The 19,320-nt window shown below is 47.7% G+C and overlaps 1 protein-coding gene across 19 annotated transcripts in view; it reads right to left on the bottom strand.

Moving 5' to 3' along the window:
- CCDC180 (coiled-coil domain containing 180) overlaps window positions 1-19,320 on the bottom strand; it is a 96,922-nt gene that overhangs the window by 55,107 nt on the left and 22,495 nt on the right. For 17 of the 19 annotated variants that reach the window (XR_010123336.1, XR_010123337.1, XM_054502159.2 and 14 more), the window contains 11 exons: window positions 13,747-13,817; window positions 13,421-13,570; window positions 11,981-12,168; window positions 9,386-9,474; window positions 8,235-8,344; window positions 7,059-7,187; window positions 6,852-6,962; window positions 6,634-6,729; window positions 4,361-4,524; window positions 3,009-3,128; window positions 1,391-1,470 (listed from right to left, as the gene is read on the bottom strand). Coding sequence is in view for 17 of the 19 variants with exons in the window: in XM_054502159.2 (XP_054358134.1) it covers window positions 1,391-1,470; window positions 3,009-3,128; window positions 4,361-4,524; window positions 6,634-6,729; window positions 6,852-6,962; window positions 7,059-7,187; window positions 8,235-8,344; window positions 9,386-9,474; window positions 11,981-12,168; window positions 13,421-13,570; window positions 13,747-13,817 (1,308 nt within the window). In the remaining 2 variants the exon portion in view is untranslated. Of the gene's footprint in view, window positions 1-1,390; window positions 1,471-3,008; window positions 3,129-4,360; window positions 4,525-6,633; window positions 6,730-6,851; window positions 6,963-7,058; window positions 7,188-8,234; window positions 8,345-9,385; window positions 9,475-11,980; window positions 12,169-13,420; window positions 13,571-13,746; window positions 13,818-14,178; window positions 14,236-19,320 lie in introns of those variants that run through there. The other 2 variants (XM_054502168.2, XM_054502167.2) reach the window with 1 other exon arrangement.

Below are 19,320 nucleotides of genomic sequence, written 5' to 3'. Positions count from 1 at the left end.
CCATTGCTATTATTTAGGGTCTTGTGGCTCATATAGAAACACTCTTAGTATTATAAACCTGAGAGCCCTAGAAGCAATGGCGGGTACTACTAGCCAAAGTACCCAGGCTAAGTCCAGCTGTGACACTTCATTGGCTGTGTGACCTTGGGCAGGATACTCCACCTCTCTGTGCCACTAAACCCTTCTCTTACTACAAGAGGACAATGACACCACCGACCTCACTAGGTTGCTGTTATCCTCTAAGGAGATGAAAAACTTTTTACATATCTTCTAGAGCAAGTCGTGACAAACCTCATACAGTCTCAGTTGTAACTACAGATGTTCCTTTATTTACAATGCGGTTATGTTCCAGTAAATCCACCATAAGCTGAAAATATCTTCAGTTGAAAATGCATTTAATATACCTAACCTACCAAACATCATGGCTTAGCCTAGTCTATCTTAAATGTGCTCAGAAAACATACATTCGCCTACAGTTTGGCAAAATCATCTGGCAACAGAGTACACTTGTTTACCCTCATGATTGTGGGGGAATGACTGGGAGCTGCAGCTTGTCACCGTTGCCCAGCATTGCCAGGGAGTATCACACCACATATCCAGGCACCATAGCCCCCAGAAAAACAGCAAAATTCAAAATCTGAAGTACAGTTTCTGCTGAATGTCAATCACTTTCACACTACCGTGAAGTTGAAAAGTCCCAAGTTGAACCATCCTAAGTCAGGGGCCATCTGCTTTCATCTCTGCCATTTAAAGTGAAAGCAGCCAGACAATACGTCAAAAAATGAGGCAGCTGGGGGTCTAACAACACTTAGTTCCAAAACCAGCAGTCAGCACATGGGCTATAGCCTGACTGCCCTTACTATAGAGCATTTTGAAACATCACCATTTGTGATTGAGGACTCTCTGTGTAAGCCAGGCACTGGACTACCACTGGACATCCACCCCACAAGTAGGGACCATTATTACTCCTCTTGCCCTCCCTATTTTACAGAGGAGGACATTGAGGCTACCAGAGGCCCTGATTTTCCCAAGGTCACACAGCCTGGGAGGAGCAGAGCTGGGCATGAAGACCATGTGCTCCACCTCACACTCTTGGGGCATGCCTCTGAGCCTTCCTCAAAGAGGGCATCAGAGCCATCTCTCTGTCTCAATGCTTGGGTCAGGGGTCAGGGTCAGAGGGTGCAGCTAGTGTAGCTGCAGGCTGGCAGTGAGGAGGGGAGGCCTTGGAAGGGAGGGGGGCCTTTTGAGCCCTCAGAGCTCACTTTTCCCACCACACCCCATCCTTCCTCCCCATGATGGTGGCGCCACTCATTTGGCTGAGCTTCAGCAAAGCAACTGCTCAAACAGAGTTCTGGAGAAATGCAGGTGGAGTCCTGCAGACGTCACTCACCTAGCTCCTTGTTCAGGGAGTTGAGGGAAGAATGCCACTCAGTCAGCTGAGTTTGGCTGTAACTGGGGGGCAGGAGGTCACTGGGAAGGAAGATACGGCAAGTAAGCCACACAGGAACAAACCGTTTACTCACCAAAATGGGTAGCATCTTCAAGGAACATAGCTCCAGAAAATCGTGGATTTAAACACTGAAGAACAAAGGGAACTGCTGGGGATTTCCTGGTGCCAAAACATGACCCGGCTGAAAGGTCTTTTAATTAACAAATTCTAAGTAATGAATTTGTTACTTAGAAAAGAAAAGAACATAATTTTTCCAGTGGAAAAAACAAACTGTTCACATGCCTTGACCCAGGAAGCCTCCTTCTGGGACTTAATCTGAGATGGCATTATAGAATGCACATAAAGTTTATGTATTAAGATGTTCACTTAACAATGCTGTTCATAAACACACATGATGATTTGAAAACCTTCACATCCACAGTAGAAAACTAAGTACAGCAAATCCTCTTCTGAAGTCATTAAAAATAGTGTCGTAAAAAAAGAATGAGATCATGGCCTTCGCAGCAGCATGGATGGAGCTGGAGGCTGTTATCCTACATGAACTAACACAGGAACAGGAAACCAAATACCACAGCTTCTCACAGGTGGGAGCTAAACTTTGAATACATATGGGCATAAGGAAGAAAACAGACACTGGGGCCTACTTGAGGGTGGAGGGTGGAAGGAGGGAGAGGATGGAGAAACTACCTATCTTGTACTATGCTTATTACCTGGGTGACAGAATAATCTGTACACCAAAACCCCACAACATGCGATTTACCTGTGTAACAAACCTGCACATGTAACCCTGAATCTAAAATAAAAGTTAAAAAAAGGACACCGAATTCTTTTTCAAATTTTTATTTTTAAGTTCCAGGATATATGTGCAGGATGTGCAGGTTTGTTACACAGGTAATGTGTGCCATGGTGATTTGCTGTACCTATTAACCTATCACGTAGGTATTAAGCCCAGCATGCATTAGCTATTTTTCCTAATGTGCTTCTTCCCCCAACCTCACCTTCAGACTAAGCAGACCAACTCCCAGCTCTCTGGCCCTGGGCTGGCCACCTGGATCTAGAACACTCAGTAGGCACCCCACTGAATAGCTTTCTTATGAAATTGAAATCAGGGCTGGTTGGCCCCACATCTGAGCAGAGTGTCCACAGCCTCCGACAGGTGCCTCCAGCCTCCAGTGTCAGATGCCTCTGACACATACCTCCAAACTGCAAAGCTCATGGAGCCACTCTGCTCCTCAGTGCCCTCAGAAAAAGGTCCAAACCCCTCCACCTGGCCACAGGTCCTGCGTGCTCTGATCTGTGCCTGCTCCTTCCTCACCCCCGTTCATTGCTTCTTTCAAGTTGCTTGGCAGCTACACTAAGTTTCTTCCTGAAGCAAATGGGCCATGGCCTTTCTTGTGAGTGGGGCTGAAATGGTCCAGGTGGCCAGCCCAGGGCCAGAGAGCTGGGAGTTTGTCTGCTTAGTCTGAAGGATGCCTTAGCGGACAGGCTGCAGGCCACTTCTGCCTCCCCTACTGTGCCCCAAGAAGCACCCCTCCTGGGCCACCCCTCCTGCCCATACCAGATGGTGCAGAGGTGCTTCAGCCGCCTTTGCTGCAGGACGTTCTGGGTCTTCAGCATGACCTCTAGCTCCTTCGTCACAGCCGGGGGAGTATGGATACTCTCACTGGCCATGAACTCACTGGTGGCCAGACATGTTGGCACCATAAAGGGGAGAGGAGGAGCAGGGCAGGAGTGAGAGAGGGAAAGAGAACCATGGTGACAGCATTCAGAGCCCCAGCACTCCTTCCCTAACACCACCCCCAGCCCCTTCCTCCCCAGGCTTTGCCTCTTCTCTAGGACCCTAAAGAAAGGAGGGAGAGAGGGTGGGTGGGAGAAAGCGGGGACGGAGGAATGGAGGAACGAATGGAGAGATCGTCAGGTCAGTGGAGCTCTGGCACCAACAGCATGAGACCAGCAGGCTCAGATTTGATGGGGTCCTGACCACCGCCTGCCTGCTCTGTAACTTTGGTTAAGTCCTTCTCCTACTCTGAGCCTCAGTTTCTTCTTCTGTAAAATGGAACTCATGATGGTGCCTTTCTCATTGGCACTTGTGGGAACTCAGTAAAATGATGCAAGCAAGCCCCCTAGCACTGTGCTTGGCTCATGGGAAATGCCCAGTAAACGGCAGCCATTGCTATCACTGTTGATGATGCTTGGCATTTATAACAGCTTCCAGGTGCCAGGCCCAGATAGGCACTTTCCATGCAGTATCTGGTTGGATCACTGAAACACTGTCCCAGGTCCATTAGGATGCCTGTTTTGCATAGGAAGAGACAGATTCCGAATGTTCAAGGGCTTGGTCAAGGTCACATGGAAAGGCAAGATGGAGGTAGGCCTTGGTACACTTTTCCTTCATCCACAGCAAAAGTGCCACTTGGCAGAGGAAGCATGGAGAAGGGACCTCTCTTCACACCCCCTCCCATGGGAGGGAGGAAACACGCTCCCCAAGGATGGGAAGCGTTTGCCTGAAGGATGTCCATTTGTTTAGGCCCAGTGTCCACAGGGTTATGAGTGATAATAAAGAGTGGAAATTATACGGATAATTGGATGAATGTTTTCCAGCTGTATGGAGCTCAGAGAATGGTCATGAAGCAAGGTTCATGAATAAAATATGAAACTGCATATACTGTATGGATCTAAAAGAGCCTGGGAGAAAATATACCAAAATATTTGCTGTGCTTCTCACTGTGGGGAGAGATTAGTGGTGATTTTTAATTTATTCTTTATACCTTTATCTATTTCTAACTTTAAAAAGAGCAGAGAGAAACAGCAGCATTTTTAAGTAATGGCAAAAAGTGAGGGAGAATGCCACCCCTACCCTTTGCCAGGCCCCTGGTGGGCTGGAGAAGGAGTTGTGTGGGCGGCGCTGACCTGAAACTCTGCAGCAGGGCCTCCTTCTTGAGAGCCTTCCAGGTGTCCACCAAGCCTTGCCAGCAGTGGCGGCTGTCCAGCTCCTGCTGCAGGGTGGACTCCATCAGGTTGACAAACAGCTGGGCGAGGGCCTTCCGGTTGCCCAGCAGGGCATAGTTCATGACCTGTGGTCACAGATGGACAGAGCTCTAGACAGGGCAGGGTCTCTCTCGGGTCAGGGCAAGGCTCAGTTAGAGAGGAGCAGTGGGAGGCTGGAGAGGGAAGATGCAGGCTGAGGGCCAAGTGGGGCGGTCGCAGGTCCCAAAGGGGACTAAGGGGTCAGTGGGCACTCGAGGAAGCTTCCTGGCACTGAGTAGCCATGGACAAGGGTCTTCCTTGAAGGCTTAACCACAGACCCTGACTGCATGAGCTTCAGCTCAGCTCCAAGGTCACTTCAGATGGTTTGTTAAAGAAGGTGAAAGGAGGCAGGCACTCAGTGAGCTCTAAGTGTTTACTCTTTTTTATAAATTTCTTCCAAAAGCAGAGTGCTCGTGCCATCAGGGACGAGCCACATATGGTTGTTAGGAGAACCGAGACCCAATGGCAAAATGAGGCCAGAGCTAGAACATTCTTCAGCAGTCCTCCCATGGCTTCTCACCTGGGCACCCTTGGCATGGGCGTGGGATGATCCTCCATTGCATGGCACTGTTTTGCCCTTTAGCATCCTTGCCCCTGCTTAGATGAGAGTAACTTCCCCCATCCTCCCCGGCCCCAAATACCTCCACATATTTCCCAAAGCCCTCTAGGGAGGTGGCAGTATGCTGGGACAGTGGGTGAGAACCCTGCCAAGCTCAGAGGCTAGAAATTCCAGTAATGCTTTTCAGTGGAGCCTGAGGCTTGCTTTAGCTGTACTTCCTAGCTGGGTGGCACTGGCAAGTATTTCCTCAACCTACAGATCCACAGCTGTAAGATGGGGTTCATGCTATTTATAGCATAGGGATTTTGTGAAAATAAATGAGAAAAATGCAGGTAGAGCAAGTAGCAAATGCAAGTTGTAATAATGAGTAGAAGCACAAGGAAGGGAAGCAGTGAAACACATTTGGGACACTGAAATCCTTGACTCTCACATTGGATAAAACGTGCACAACTTAGGAGCCCTCCCTGATCTCAGAAGACAGCTACCACAGCTGGACCCTCTTTTATTATCCTCCCAACAAGTCCTGACAGGTATTACAGGCAGTCCCCGACTTACGATGGCTTGACATGATTTTTCAACTTTATGATGGGTTTATGAAGGTGTTAAATGCATTTTTGACTTTCTACATTTTCTACTTATGAAGAGTATATTGGGATGTGACTCTATCGTAAGTGGAGGAACATCTGTATTATCTTCATTTAATGACACAGCAAGCTCCAGGCTCAGTGGCTGAGTCTTTTCGGAAGCTTCCACATCTGGGCAGTGGAAAAGGTCTGTGCTCACTCCTTGCCTGTGCTTTATCTGGGTTACCATAGAGCTGACATGGGCTGGACCCATCTGTGATTCCGAACACTGTCCTCTTTTCAGCCTACTGTGCTGCCAGGAGGCCCCTTTTCCAGCAAGCTCAGCTCACTGCACAAGACCAGGAAACCCACAATGTGCCTTTCGGCAGCCAAAAGAGGAGTCCTCTCTAGCAGCAGAGGAGTTAGACTTTGCTCTGACTTTGGAGACATCATGAACAACCTTGAATTTTGTGTTTTCCACCCCAAGGAAAGCAGCTGTGGGGAGGGGTGCTGGGGGCATGGACAGGGGAAAGCAGTGGGGACAGAGCCAAGAGGCAGGCTCAGCAACGGGCACAGACCACTGTAGGAAGAGAGGCAAGAAGAGGCAGAAAAGCCAGACATAGCAGGCAGAGCAGATCATTCATGAAGGTGGAAACCACCCTGAGACCACCACAGCCCCCCGATGATGACTCCATAGTGTAGCGCCTATTGCATTGCACACAGTTGCTGAGACATGACCTAGTAGGTGTTCATTAACATCACCAGCGCTCCAGACGATAGCCCTATATTAGGTGTGCCTGGTTCAAGATGTCAGGGAAATATGAAATGTACTTTAGAAAGATCTCTATTGAAAAATGCTTACAATAGCAAGGACTCTGCTTCTCTACCTCAGAGGCCCAACTGAGCCCCTTAGAAACATAATAGATGAGAAGCCCACCATTCCTGAGACACCAGACACCAGGCTCGGGGTGCCCTGGGTTCCTGGTCCTGCCCCTTCTCCCATGGGCTGATCCCTGCACAGGAAACCCACTCACCATGGCTTCTTCATTTATCAGCCTGTACACGTCAGGCCGCATGAGGTAGGAAGTTTTCTCTATGACTTCTGCATATTTCTTCAACACGCTTTTTAGCTAGAAATGACAAGGCGCCATACTTAGTGGCTCATTTCCTGGAGAACTAAAAGGAAACAGAAGGATGCCTAATAAACCCGGCAAGTGACAGTCACCACAGAGCCCACCTGCAGCAGACTTACTTTATCTGCTCGGGAGAACTCCAGCGAGTGCAGGGCCTCATCCAGCTCCTTAATCTCCTGCTTCCGGAGCAGTAACCGCCCGGCCACATTATCCCACAGCTCCAGCAGGGCCTATGTGGAGAAGTTTGGGTCAGGCTAGGAGCCGGTGGGAGGCAGACAAGAAGCAGGACCCGGGTGGGGCAGGCCCAGCCACGAAGGGACCCCTACTTGGATGGTGTAGTCCTCAAGGTTGGTGTCGTTTTCCACCTTTACGAAGAGACGGTTCATTTCTTCATCAGACTCAGTCAGCTTCTTCAAAAAAAGTCCCCCTGTGTCCATGATGAGAGGTTCCATTTCCTGCAACAGGCCAGGGGGATGATGGCCAAGGCATCAGCACCCCTGGGAAGGAGGGAGCCCTCCCTGTCATGGGGGAAGTGCCAGGCATGGTCCCATCTCAAAAATGATGATCATTGCCTAGACCTAACGAGTTGAGGCTCACTAGTCAGCTCACAACCACGCCACACGCTCTGCGCTGAGCCCTCCTTCTTGGCTCATTTGATCCTCATCACAGTCTTTGAATTGGCTGCTGACATTGGGCCTAGCCTATGGTTGGCGCTCAACAAATATTCATTAAAGACGTGGCCAAATGAAAGAATGCCAGGTTTACTTCAGATGAGGAAACTGAGGCTCAGGTAGATGGCTTCACCAAAGCCACAGAGCTCAAGGGTGAAAGCAGACCTGGCATCTAGTTGGGACGTATGAAGAAACATGGCTGGAGAGCCTGTTCTTGGTGCTTTGGGCACAGAGCCAGCTCCAGGAATCCAAGGCAGGACAACACAGGTCAGAGAAGACTCAGGGAGAAGGGGACAAATGGAAATCTGGGGCTCAGGGCAATCCAGAAGGGCAAAGGCTGGTCTTGTTTAGGGAACATTCCAGACACCAGTGTGTCTAGAGATGAGGTCTCTGGAGAGGAATGAGAGCTGAATGGGGGGCAGTCCATAAGAGCCCAGCAGAGCTGGGCTATCAGCGAGGGGTGTGCCATTCTGCCCTTCATCAGAAGGACCGAGCAGGGAGGCCGAAGGCTAGGCTTTGGTGTCAGACCTGGAGGGAAGTTCTGACTTGGGCCCTTATGCACCAAGTCAGGTGAGACTCTCTGGGCCTCACTGCAAAAGGGGTAACAACAGCACATGACCTGTAGGGCTTTTCCAAGAACTACGGGGAGCTGTGCCCAAAAACACTCATAACGAGCCACTCAGGCACTCAGAGAGGGTTCCATGTCATCTAAGGCTCTGTGAGCCCCTGAGGACCTCTCTGCTGTAGAGGGGGAGGGAGGCTGGGAGCCATGACACACCCGCCTTTGGAATGGCACAGGAAGGGAAAAGAAGGGAGAGGGAGGATTCTCACCTTTCCCACCTGTGCAATCTCCTCCTGAAAGCTGGCCAGAGCGCTCTCGTAGCTCCTCCTCTTGTGTTCTGCTCGCCTTTGAAAGGTGCTGGTGCTTATCTTCTCAGGAACTGCGGAGCAACAACAGAGGTGATGAGGCTGCCTTCAGAGCTCTCAGCAAAAGTCAGCACAGGCAGACAGCCCCTGCACGCTGAGGCCTGGCTCAGAAGGCAGACCCCAGAGCCAGGTCAGGGTGGCAGAGGCTTAAGGAAAGAGAAAAGATGACAGTGATTCATGAGTGCTAGAGGGACCAAGGCCTCAGATACACAGTTAAAAGCTGAAAAAGCTCCAAAATAGTATGCACAGAATGTTTTTTTTAAAAAAGTTCTATGGAAGCAAATACATATAGAAATGATAACTGCCAACACTTCCATAGCACTTCCTGCATAGTAGGTATTGTTTAAACTCAGCTAGTCTTCATGCTGAGGTCAAGAGGTGGCTTCCATTCCCAGCCTCGTTTCACAAGTGAGGAAACTCAGTCATGGGGGATTGAAGAACCAAGTTGGCCAGCAGCTGAGCAGGGATCTGGGCCACTTGCTTCCAGGTCTGTGCTCCTGCCACATGCTCTGCTGTCCCCTTTACCCAGGTGGGAAGCCGGATGCCACGTGGGTTAACCGGGGGCGGGTTGGGATGAAGGCTGGTGACTCTCTTTGGAGAAGAACAGGTGTCATGGTGAAGGGGAAGGTTTTACTTTCTCTTTCTCTCCTTCCTTTGTTTTTCTTCAGTGAGCATGTATTACTTTTTTAATCATAAAGAAAAAAGGTTTCTATATTAGGATAAGGTCAAACGAGGACAATGTAGTACGAAGGAAGAAAATGCAGATGAGAAATACTGTTGGGAACCTGCAAGAAAGCAAGTGGCATCCTTTAATCCCTGTTTTGCATCAGTAACTGCCCTCCATGCAGGCAGCTCCCCTCCTCCCCCAGCTCCCTGCACAGGGGAGGAATCTTGGGTGAGATGCTCTTGGTGAGATGCTCTGGGTGGCTGAGCCAAGGAACACAGTGGGAGCTCAGGGCCTTCCTCAGAGGCGTTGCCAGGAGACGTCCCCATCTCCTGCCCAGGTCTCACCCTGGCCCAGGACAGGCCTGCCTTGAGGCTGAATGGAGGCTCACCCATAGTATCCATGAGACCCCGCACTTCTCGGGCAGCGACGGTGCTCTCACTCTCTCGGGCTTTTTCCCTCTTGGCTCTTTCCTTTTCCCTGAGACACAAGCAGAGAAGAGTGAACTCCCAGCTCCTGATGCCATCCATGGCAGCTCTGGCACATAAGGGCACCAACGGGTGGTTCTCCAGAGGGACTGTGGGCAGCAGCAATGGACCAGGCACACCCCAATTCCAGAGAGCCCTGAGGCAGTGCCCAGGCTCCCAACAAATGCCACCTGGGGTTCCCTGCCAACAGACACCATGGGTCCCTAGGTGAGAGGTTGGGTCCCTGCCCTCAGGGAGCCTGCTCTGGCTCTGGTGGTCAAGCGTGGATGATGAGCCTGAGCCACTTCCCACCTGGGGAAACTGAGGATCAGAAGGGGTACGAGCAGCTCAGTGAAGCCAAATCATGCTAGCTCTTGGCATGCATCCTCATTTGCTCCTTCAGCAACCCATCCTATGATGTACTTGAGGTAACCTCATTTTCCAGAAAGGGGGATGGGGCTTATAGGAACCACAGAACGCAACAGAGAGGAGACTCCAAGATCAATCCTTGTGGCACTAAGGCCCATGGAATTTGGGTGAGGGAGGAGAGAGCTGGGGTTTCAGGAGGAACTATTTTAACAGGGAGGACCAGCAGGGTGGATGTGACATGAGCTTTGGAACTGGCATCTGTGAATGCCCTGTCCATGGGGCAAGCACCACAGAAATCCCGCAGCTCCCAGCGACCGCTGCCATTCCTTGGGCCCCCCATATGTCCAATACTTTCCAGTCAACTTCTCATTTAGCCCTCATGCAGACCTAGCAGGGAGGAAGCTGCTGGGCCTGGGCTGCAGCTGATGGGGCCCAGGCCAATCTTCTAGAGACAGGTCTTTCAGACCTTGTCATTCTAAATGCCCCTGGAACAAGGCAGCCCTGTAGGAGCTGAGATGATGACACCTGCTGTCAACTCCGGCTTCTTGGTCACTTGCTCCAGCGACTTGGGGCTTGGTTTATAGCAGTGGTGATTTACCCCCTGGCCTGGGCTGGTCTCCACCCACCCAGGGGTCTGCCCTGGGTGATGAGCACATAGGTGGACTGGCCTTGGCTGGCTGAATCTTCAAACACCTGCACCCTTTGCTTTGACGCCTGAGGGAGACAGGGTGCTCTGGCTCTGCCACTCATGTGTTCAGCCCAGTCTGGCCTCTGCTAGCCCTGCAGAGTGTCTAGAGGGAGCTGGGCCCTGTGGGTAGTTCCTCTAGATTCCCACCTGGGGCATCAGGCTGCCTGTAACCCTGGATGCCCACCTGGGGCATCAGGCAGGGTGACATGGGCTAGAGAACGCTGACCTCCAGTCTGGGCTTGGGTGGGCCAGTGGATTTTTCCATCTGTTGGGAGTTCAGAGCATGAGGGTCAGGAGCTTTGGGGGTGGCTTTCCCGGGAAAATTCAAAGGCCAGGTCAGGGCAGAGAACTATACTCAGCATGGGGTCTGTCCCTGCCCCAAAGAGGGTGAAAGGAACAACCAAGACAGGCAGCGGAGGCCTGCTTTCTATCTCACAGTCCCAGGCCCAGCAAGGGTTTATGGCTCGTGTGGAACTCAAAGTGCCTAAGGGGAGCACCGCGCCTGCTCCATTCTTTCAAGAACCCTGGGAAGATCTGTCTCTTCCTTTCCCCATAGCTGAGAGTCAGAGCTCAGCGAACTGAAATGGCATGCTTAGGAACTTCTGAACTTGGAAGTTCACAAGAAACTCCAGATCTCCATGCCTGACCCCGCCTACTCTCATCTCAGGAAAATGCATTTCTGCTGTTCACCCAGCACTCAGGCCAGAGACCAAGGGCTCTCAGGAGCTCTCTCCTCCCCTCTAATTCGTCACTAGGTCTCATGGGTTCTGCCTCCAAGAGACACCCGAGGCCCACAGCTACTTTCCCTCTCACAGCCACCAGCAAGGTTACAAGGACAACTGCAGTGTCCTGTGCCCTGGCCTTCCGGCCTCTTCTTGAAGCCCCCCACATTTTGCACAGAGCTGTCTGAGGGACTTCAAAAATGCAAACCAGCTGCTCACTGCAGTAAAGTTCAAAATACTGACTGCTGCCTGAAAGGCTGCTCCCAGCCTCATCTCCTGCCCTCTCTCAGGGTCCATTTACCTTCAGCCTTCAGGAGGGGGCCAAGACCACCTTTCTCAGAGCCTTGTCCCCATACTGCACCCTCTGGTTTCAGCTGATCCTTTCCTCAGAGAGCTTTCCTGACCCCTGTCCCATAGCCCCTGTCCCCTTAATCAGAGCTTTTCTGCCACTGGGGGGATGTGCTTATTTATTTACTTTTGAGGTCTCAAGTTTCATAAGGGTGGGATCCCCACACCCAGTGCCTGGTCCTAGGCACTTAATCAATAATGATTGTGGGAGTAGGGGAACGGGGGCGAGAGAAGCAAACCATCCTGCAAGGTAGGTATTAGCCTCCCTGCTTTAGGGGTGGTACTTGAGACTTCATTCCTACAGGCTACTCATCTTGTGCTGGCTCTTTTTGAGTTTTTGAAGGCTCAGGTACCCTAGTGCATGGGGGTGAGGCATGGACAGCAGGACCTACCTGTGGAGAACAGGGTTTTCCATGATCCAGTCATTGGGGAGGCTGTGCATCCACTTCTGCTGTCGAGGAGACATCTCCCCTTCAGGAGTCTCCACCTTCTTCATCATGGGTATCCTGCCACTCTTCAGGGTCACAGAATGCTCTGCAGCCCTCTTCCTGGTGGCTTCCAGGGAGTGGACCAGCTGCACCTGAATCCAGGGAGGACCAAGGATGGGGGAGTGGTCAGAGCTGCTGACTTCCTAGCACTCTCAGGCTGATGGTGGCTGTCTAGAAAGACATCCAGAGAGCTGCCCCCAGGAAGGCACTTTTCAGGAGGCCTTCAACCCCAGGTCATATCCCTATAGGAGAGCTCTCCTCCCAGTAACAGTCACTCAGCCACTTCAAGGAAGGCCTCTTTCTAAGAACCTTAAATGAAGATCAAGATGAACATCTCAGCCATTTTTATAATCACAAGAAATTGGAAAAACAGAACTGACTAATAATAGGGATTGGCTGAGTAAACATGGTATGTCTGTTTGATGGAATGTTAGGCATTTGTTAAAGATGAGACCCACAAAGAATTTTTTATAACCTGAGGAAATGCTTAGGAGATGATATATGGTTAAACATATCACTTAAATGCATAAATTAAAAATTATAACCAAAATTATACAGTATGATCTCAAAATTTAAAACGCATAGGAAAAGGCCCTGGGGGAAGTATGCCAAGAGTTAAGAATGGCCTTAGAGAGAGCAGGATCGTGTGAGTGATGTAATTGTTTTTTTGGCTTCTTTATACTTTTATAATTTCCAGAGGTTTTACAGATAATTATTTAAGGCTCAAATTAGGAATGCAAATCCCTTTTAAATACACAGTACAGAACTTCAAAGGAAGAATTTGGGTCTGTGTGTTTCTTTTAAGATCTTGTTTTGTCTATACAGTGCTTTAGAGAGAACAAGGCAATTTCAACAACCTACACTGTTGTCAAGAGGGCTTTACTTTAATACAGTTATAGGAGTCCTAGATCAACAAGCGGGCAGCTGCTCAGCATGGTGAAATACATGGGTGCCCGCAGGCATAGAAAAGGGTCTGTGAGATAGTGTTATGAAGAAAAAGCAGATTTCAAAACACTAGTACAGAATGAAACCTATTTTTTAAATACAAAAATTAGACGTTTTTATGCATGGGAAAAAGAGAGGTCACCCAGTGGTTCCATCCAGGCTATTTCTCAGTAATTTACATTTAAAATTTTAATTTAAGTTTTCTAATTTTCAAGAACTGACATTCTAATTTTGTATTGGTACAATTTAAGAACCAGCAAGAATTATTTTTAAAATCAAAGTAATTTCAAAGCCCTTGTTTTCTTCAATTTCCAGTAGGGAAGCCCTGGGAGAGAGGGAAGTTTGGAAGAAAGCAAGGGAAGGGGGATGGAGAAAAGGGGGACAGAGGGTGGCTCCTACCTCAGCTTGGAAGATCTGCTGGTAGGCTTTCCCATTCGGAACCTGGGTCACCTTCCCCACTGACGACATCTTGGCCGCTGGCTGGATGCCCCTGCCGGGAAGCCGTCGTCCAGGAAACGCGTTTAGGCTTTGGTGTCTCAATTCTAATTCCTGAGGTTGGGAAATCGCCCGTCCCAAACTCAGGTTCAGGTCCAGGCGGGACGACGTCTGGCCTCGAGGCGGCACCCCAGGGCAGGACTCCCCGGGGAAGGACTCTCTGCTGGGGGGTAGGGGGCTGGGGAACGTCGACTCAGGGTTTTAACTTTCAACGAAACGATTAAACTAACCTCAAATGAGCTCTGAACTCGAGCAGGAGGCCGGTTCTCCCCGCCGCGCATGGCGCAAATCCGAAGGGACTCTGGGAACGCGAATAATACGGGATTATTGGTTGTGCTTCACTCTGCCATGCTCTTCAGGGAAAAGTTAACTGCGCTCAAGGTGTCGGTTGGGACTGGAAAGCCAATGCGGCGCAGAACTCGCATCCGGGACCCTAATCCACCCTCCATGGGACACAGGGAGAATTGGAGGGAGAGAGTAACCTGATTCAGGTCACGCTAATTAGGCGCCTACTGTGTACTGAGAAGACCCAACCAGCCTCTGCCATCCCCCTCCCTAGCCCGCCAAGTAGACTGAGCAGCCTTTGGCTGTCCCCCTAAGCCCGGCAGATTGGAGGGAGGCCTTGCGTCCGGCCTGGCCGCGTCCCGGTCTGCAGAAAGCACCTCTCAAGGCAGCCAGGGCCGGTCCAGAGACAACTGCAGCTGGACGCCCACGGTCTCCAAGGCAACGCGGAGGGGAGGGACTGCCCCGGCCCCGCCCACGCTTTTCTTCCCAGGGAGGGGAGTTTGCTCTTAGCAATGGGAGCGCCCCACGTGGAGTAGTGAAACTCAACTATTTCCTTCAATGCCAGTTTCTCCTCTCTACAAGGACTACAACCCCAGGGCTGCCAGGAGCAGCACTATTAAATGTTCTGAAAGGTGGTAGGATATATGAGATGTAGCACTGAGCCATCATGGTCAACAAAGTCCATCCTATCTTATTTGCCTTGGTTAAAACCAATCTCTGCTGGGAGACAGCATACGGTAGTGTTTGCCTGTAAGTTAGAAGCTGAAAGACTCTGGAAGAGACCATCTCTTTCTCATTTTAAAAGAGCTTGAGAGCTCAAAATTCAGGGATCAAGGCTTGCCTGGCCAGAGACGAAAATGCTTGTGGTTGGCACTGAACGTGGCCTCGGGTTTCCCATACATATGAGACACCCGGCGCCTTCTTACAGAATCCCTCCCTTTGGCAGTGATATGTTACGATTGCTAATAAATGCTCCCTATGCCAATTTTCTAGAATGAGTGATTGTTCTGTCCAGACTAGAATCAGAAATAAAGAAATGGTGAGTATAAAACCTTTTATTCTTATTCTTCAGTCCTGGGTTTTATTAAGGTGAAGTACTGTAACAAAGATTAGATTCATTTTAGCTGAAAAAAGAAGACGTGTAGGTGACTGAGGGAAGGGATGAAAACACAATAACAAATAGGTAATGTCCAGGAATTATTTGCAGTCTCATGTCTCTTTCCCATCCAAGGAGGCCCTACTGGCTTTGGCCTTGAACATTAGAAACTATTTTCCCTACCCAGATGCTTTCTGGGTTCTGGTTCCAGGTACATCTCTAATTTAGGGGTTTCTTTTTAAAAATTATATGGCTATAAATAGTAGGCATGGACATGTCAAGTATGGGATTTTGTTTTGATTAAACTCCATATTTATTGCCAAAAATTAAAAAAAAAACACAAAAAACTTCAACGGAGAAAGTAAAAATAACCCATAATCCGACCACTGAGAATTTACCTCCCTTAACTTCCAAGTTTTTGAGACTGTGTGTTTGAGTTTGGATCAAACGTGGAAATTCGTGTTTGCCTTTTGGATGGCATTTCCATTCTCCTCCCAACCTGATAATATCATAGCTAGAAAGACTAACCAGTTAGAGATCATCTGGTTAGTCCACCTCCTGTGTTTAGATATGGGCAAAAAGCCAGAGATAGGGAATGGAAAGAATGACACCAGGGCCTCTGGATCTTTTTCTTGTAGCTCAGCATCATCTTTGACCTTTTCCCTCTCACTCTTAACTTTGAAAATGTCTCTTGACCCCATCCTTTTCCTTCCTCTATCCCAGGCTATTGTCTGTCTTCTGCATAGTCCAGACAAAGCAGAGCAATGAGGACCACCACAAGAGCAAATATTTAATGAGAGGATTTAATGCCTGCAGTAACTATGAGAGGGGGGCCTTAAGTAACCCATTTTACAGATTAAGAAACTGAAATTCAGAGTCAGTGACTTGGCCAAAATCTCCAAGATAGGAAGATCTAGGATATGAATCTAGACCCTGTAATTCGAGTCTTGAACCATCTGACCTGTGACTAGCCAGAAAAAAAGTTATTTAACCAACTGATTGGATGTGCATGTTGAAGCATAGCATACATATCTAAAAGTATGGAAATCATAAGTGAGTAGCTCAATGAATTATCTGAAAGGAACGTGCCGAGTAAGCAGTACCCATAAGAAACAGAGCATTACTAACTTCCCAGAAGCCCCTTTTGTGTACCTGTCATGTCACTGCCCTCTCTTCCCCCAGAATGACAAATATTCTAACTTCTGAATTGGTTTTGCTTCTTTAAAAATTTTATTTAAATGGAACCACAGAGAATGGACTCTTTTATGTTGGGCTTATTTCATTATGTTTGTAAGTTTTATACTTTTTTTTTTTTTTTTGAGATGGGGTCTCACTCTGTTACCCAGGCTGGAGTGCAGTGGCACAATCATAGCTCACACTGTAACCTCAAACTCCTGGGCTCAAACAATCCTCCCACTTCAGCCTCCTAAGTAGCTAGAACTACAGGCATATACCACTATACCTGGCTAATTTTTATTTATTTTTTGTTGAGACAGAGTCTCACTATGTGGCCCACGCTGGCCTCAAACTCCTAGATTCAAGTAATCCTTCGCCTCAACCTCCTGAAGTGCTGGGATTACGGGCATGAGCCACCAGGCCAAACCCATATATATTTTTTAAGGTGTCTATAGTTTATTTCTGTATAGTATCCCATTATTAAAAAATATATACCCCATTTTATTAATCCTTTCTATTATTGATACACGTTTGGATTCTTTCAATTTGGAGACTACTGATAATAATGCTGCTCTGACCATTCTTTCATATGGTGAACATATGTAGGCATTTTTATTGGGTGTATACTTAAGAGTGGAATTGCTGAGTCATAGAATATGTGTATGTTCATCTTTAAGAGATACTACCAAAGAATTTTTGAAAATGGTTGTATCAGTTTACATACAGCAGTGTATGACAGTCCCAGTTGCTCTACATCCTCACCAACATTTGATATTGTCTCCTGTTTTTATTTTAGCCACTACATGGTAGTATCATACTGTGGTTTTAATTTGCATTTTCCTTATTAGTAACAATGTGGACACATTTCATATACTTGTTGGACATTTGGATGTCTTTTTGTGGAACGTCTAGTCAAATCTTTTGCCCAATTTTCCTGGCAGATTGTCTTCTTATTAATTTATGGGAGTTAGTTACATATCATAAATATGAGGCTTTTTCACATAAATCTGGCAAATATGTATTCCCCTTTTGTTCTTGCCTTTTTACTCTCTTGAAGGTGTCTTTCAATGAAGTGACGTTACAACTTGAATAGGTCCCAATTTATCCATTTTTGTCTTTATGGCCAGTACACTTTGTGTCCTACTTAAGAAATCCTTGCCTGCCTCAAGGTCATGAAAATATTCTCTATCTACTGTAAATATTGTTTTAAACTTTCACATTTAAATTTACAATCCACCTGGAATTGGTTTCTGTTTATAGTGTGAGTTAGGAGTCATGATTCATTTCTTTCCCATATGGAGAACCAGCTGACCTGGGCCACTTACTGAAAAGACTATCTTCTCCCTACTGCTCTGCACACCTCTTTCACCATACATAAAACATCCAAATGTGTGGGTCTCAGTTGGGCTCTCTATTCTATTTCTCTTAGTTTCTATCTTTGCACTAGCAGCACACACAGCCTTCATTACTATAGTTTTAAACTAAGTCCCAATATCTGGTAGTGTAAATCCTCCACTTTACAGTAGGGTGCTGAGAGTGGGGCCGGAAAGTCATTGGGTGGGGGGTTCAGAAATGTTCTCATTGAGGTGACATTTTTTGCTGTGACCAGAAAGACCAGAGGAAGCCAGCCCTGCCCAAGTATTTGTGTGATGGTTACTTTTATGTGTCAACCTGATTAGGCTAAGGGATGCCCAGATAGCTAAGAAAACATTATTTCTGGGTGTATCTGTGAGGCTATTTTCAGAAGAGATAAGCATGTGAATCAGTAGGCTGAATTTAAAAAAAAAAATGAACTTACCAATGTAAGTGGGGATCATCCAATCCTTTGAAGGCCCAAGTATAACAATAAGGTGAAAGAGGTGAATTCTCTCTCTCTCTCTCTCTAAACTGGGACGTCCTTCTTCTCCTGCCTTTGGACATCAGAGATCCTAGTTCTCATGCCTTCTGACTGTGGAATTTACACCAGCGGCTCCCCAGGTTCCCAGGTCTTCAGACTCAGACTGAATTACATCACTACCTTTACTGGTTCTTTTGCTTGACTATAACATAGTGCAGGACTTCACAGCCTCTGTAATCATATTAGCCAACTCCCATAATAAATCTTCTCTTAGCTATCTATATCCATATATCTATATATCTCTCTACTTATCCTATTGGTTGTTTCTCTGGAGAACCCTAACTAATACAGATTTTGACACTAAGAGAGTAAAAGAATTTTAAGGATTAGTTTTCTGAACTGGTTTTGGGGTTTCTGAAAATGGCTCTCTAATCTGTTTAAACATAAAGATGCTAATGACTTCATTTCCAGTAGTAGAGACAGCACTGATAGTCCATGTAGTGAACTATTTATAGAGATGTGCAAAATATCTGGATTGGGTACTTCTAATTAACCACTTATAAGAAGGAAAGAGCTAAGTAAGTCTGTGTATGACACTTCCAAACATTTTTTGAAAACTAAGAAATATAGTTATGTTGGTTGATTGCTTTCACTACTGGATAAAGCAGTGAAAGAAAAGCTATCTGAGTCAGGTATTTGAATTCCAAGCTCAAGAGCCACATAAATGACTTAATTAAGAGTCTAGGTGTGCCCTGAGGGAGAGGCTTATCTCCTGTAGATGCAGGACTGAAATTACTGAAAATCAGACACAGGATCTTATCCCAGCAATTGGACGAATTACAAGCAAGTTGAACCCCAAGCCTCCCAGGGTGTCCACTGTTAAAAGTTCAGGCCTTCATTGGGAAACAGGGTTCTATACACTGGGATGGGGATGTGTGAGAAAATTTTGATGAAGCTGGGGACACTGAGCTCCTAAATTTTGAAGTCTTCTTTGCCAATGGAAGAGGTATCCCCACTCCCAGAAAAAGTGGCTTTCCCACCCCCAACAGAAATAGCTTCCCACCCACAGTGGTATCAGCTGTTCAACCTCTATCTGAGGGCATCAATCCTGCATTGTCTGAAGAAATGACGGCCTTATATGAGGTAGTTGCCATGAAAGATAATAATGATGATTCTCCTCAAGATCTACCCCCACCATCCCTCTCTAGATCTCTAACTAGACTCAAGTTCCAGCAGGCCCCTAAGGTTAGGTACAAAGTGTGACGCATGAGGAGGTACACTACACTCCAGAAGATCTGCTTGAGTTTACTAATTTATATAAACAGGGATCCAGAGAACATGTGTGGGAATGGATGTTAAAGGTATGGGATAATGGTGAAGGAGCATAAGGCTGAACCAGACTGAATTTAT

Source organism: Pongo pygmaeus, chromosome 13 (assembly GCF_028885625.2).
Source record: "Pongo pygmaeus isolate AG05252 chromosome 13, NHGRI_mPonPyg2-v2.0_pri, whole genome shotgun sequence".
Lineage (NCBI taxonomy): Eukaryota > Metazoa > Chordata > Mammalia > Primates > Hominidae > Pongo > Pongo pygmaeus.
This window is presented reverse-complemented; position numbering and strand designations above follow the sequence as displayed.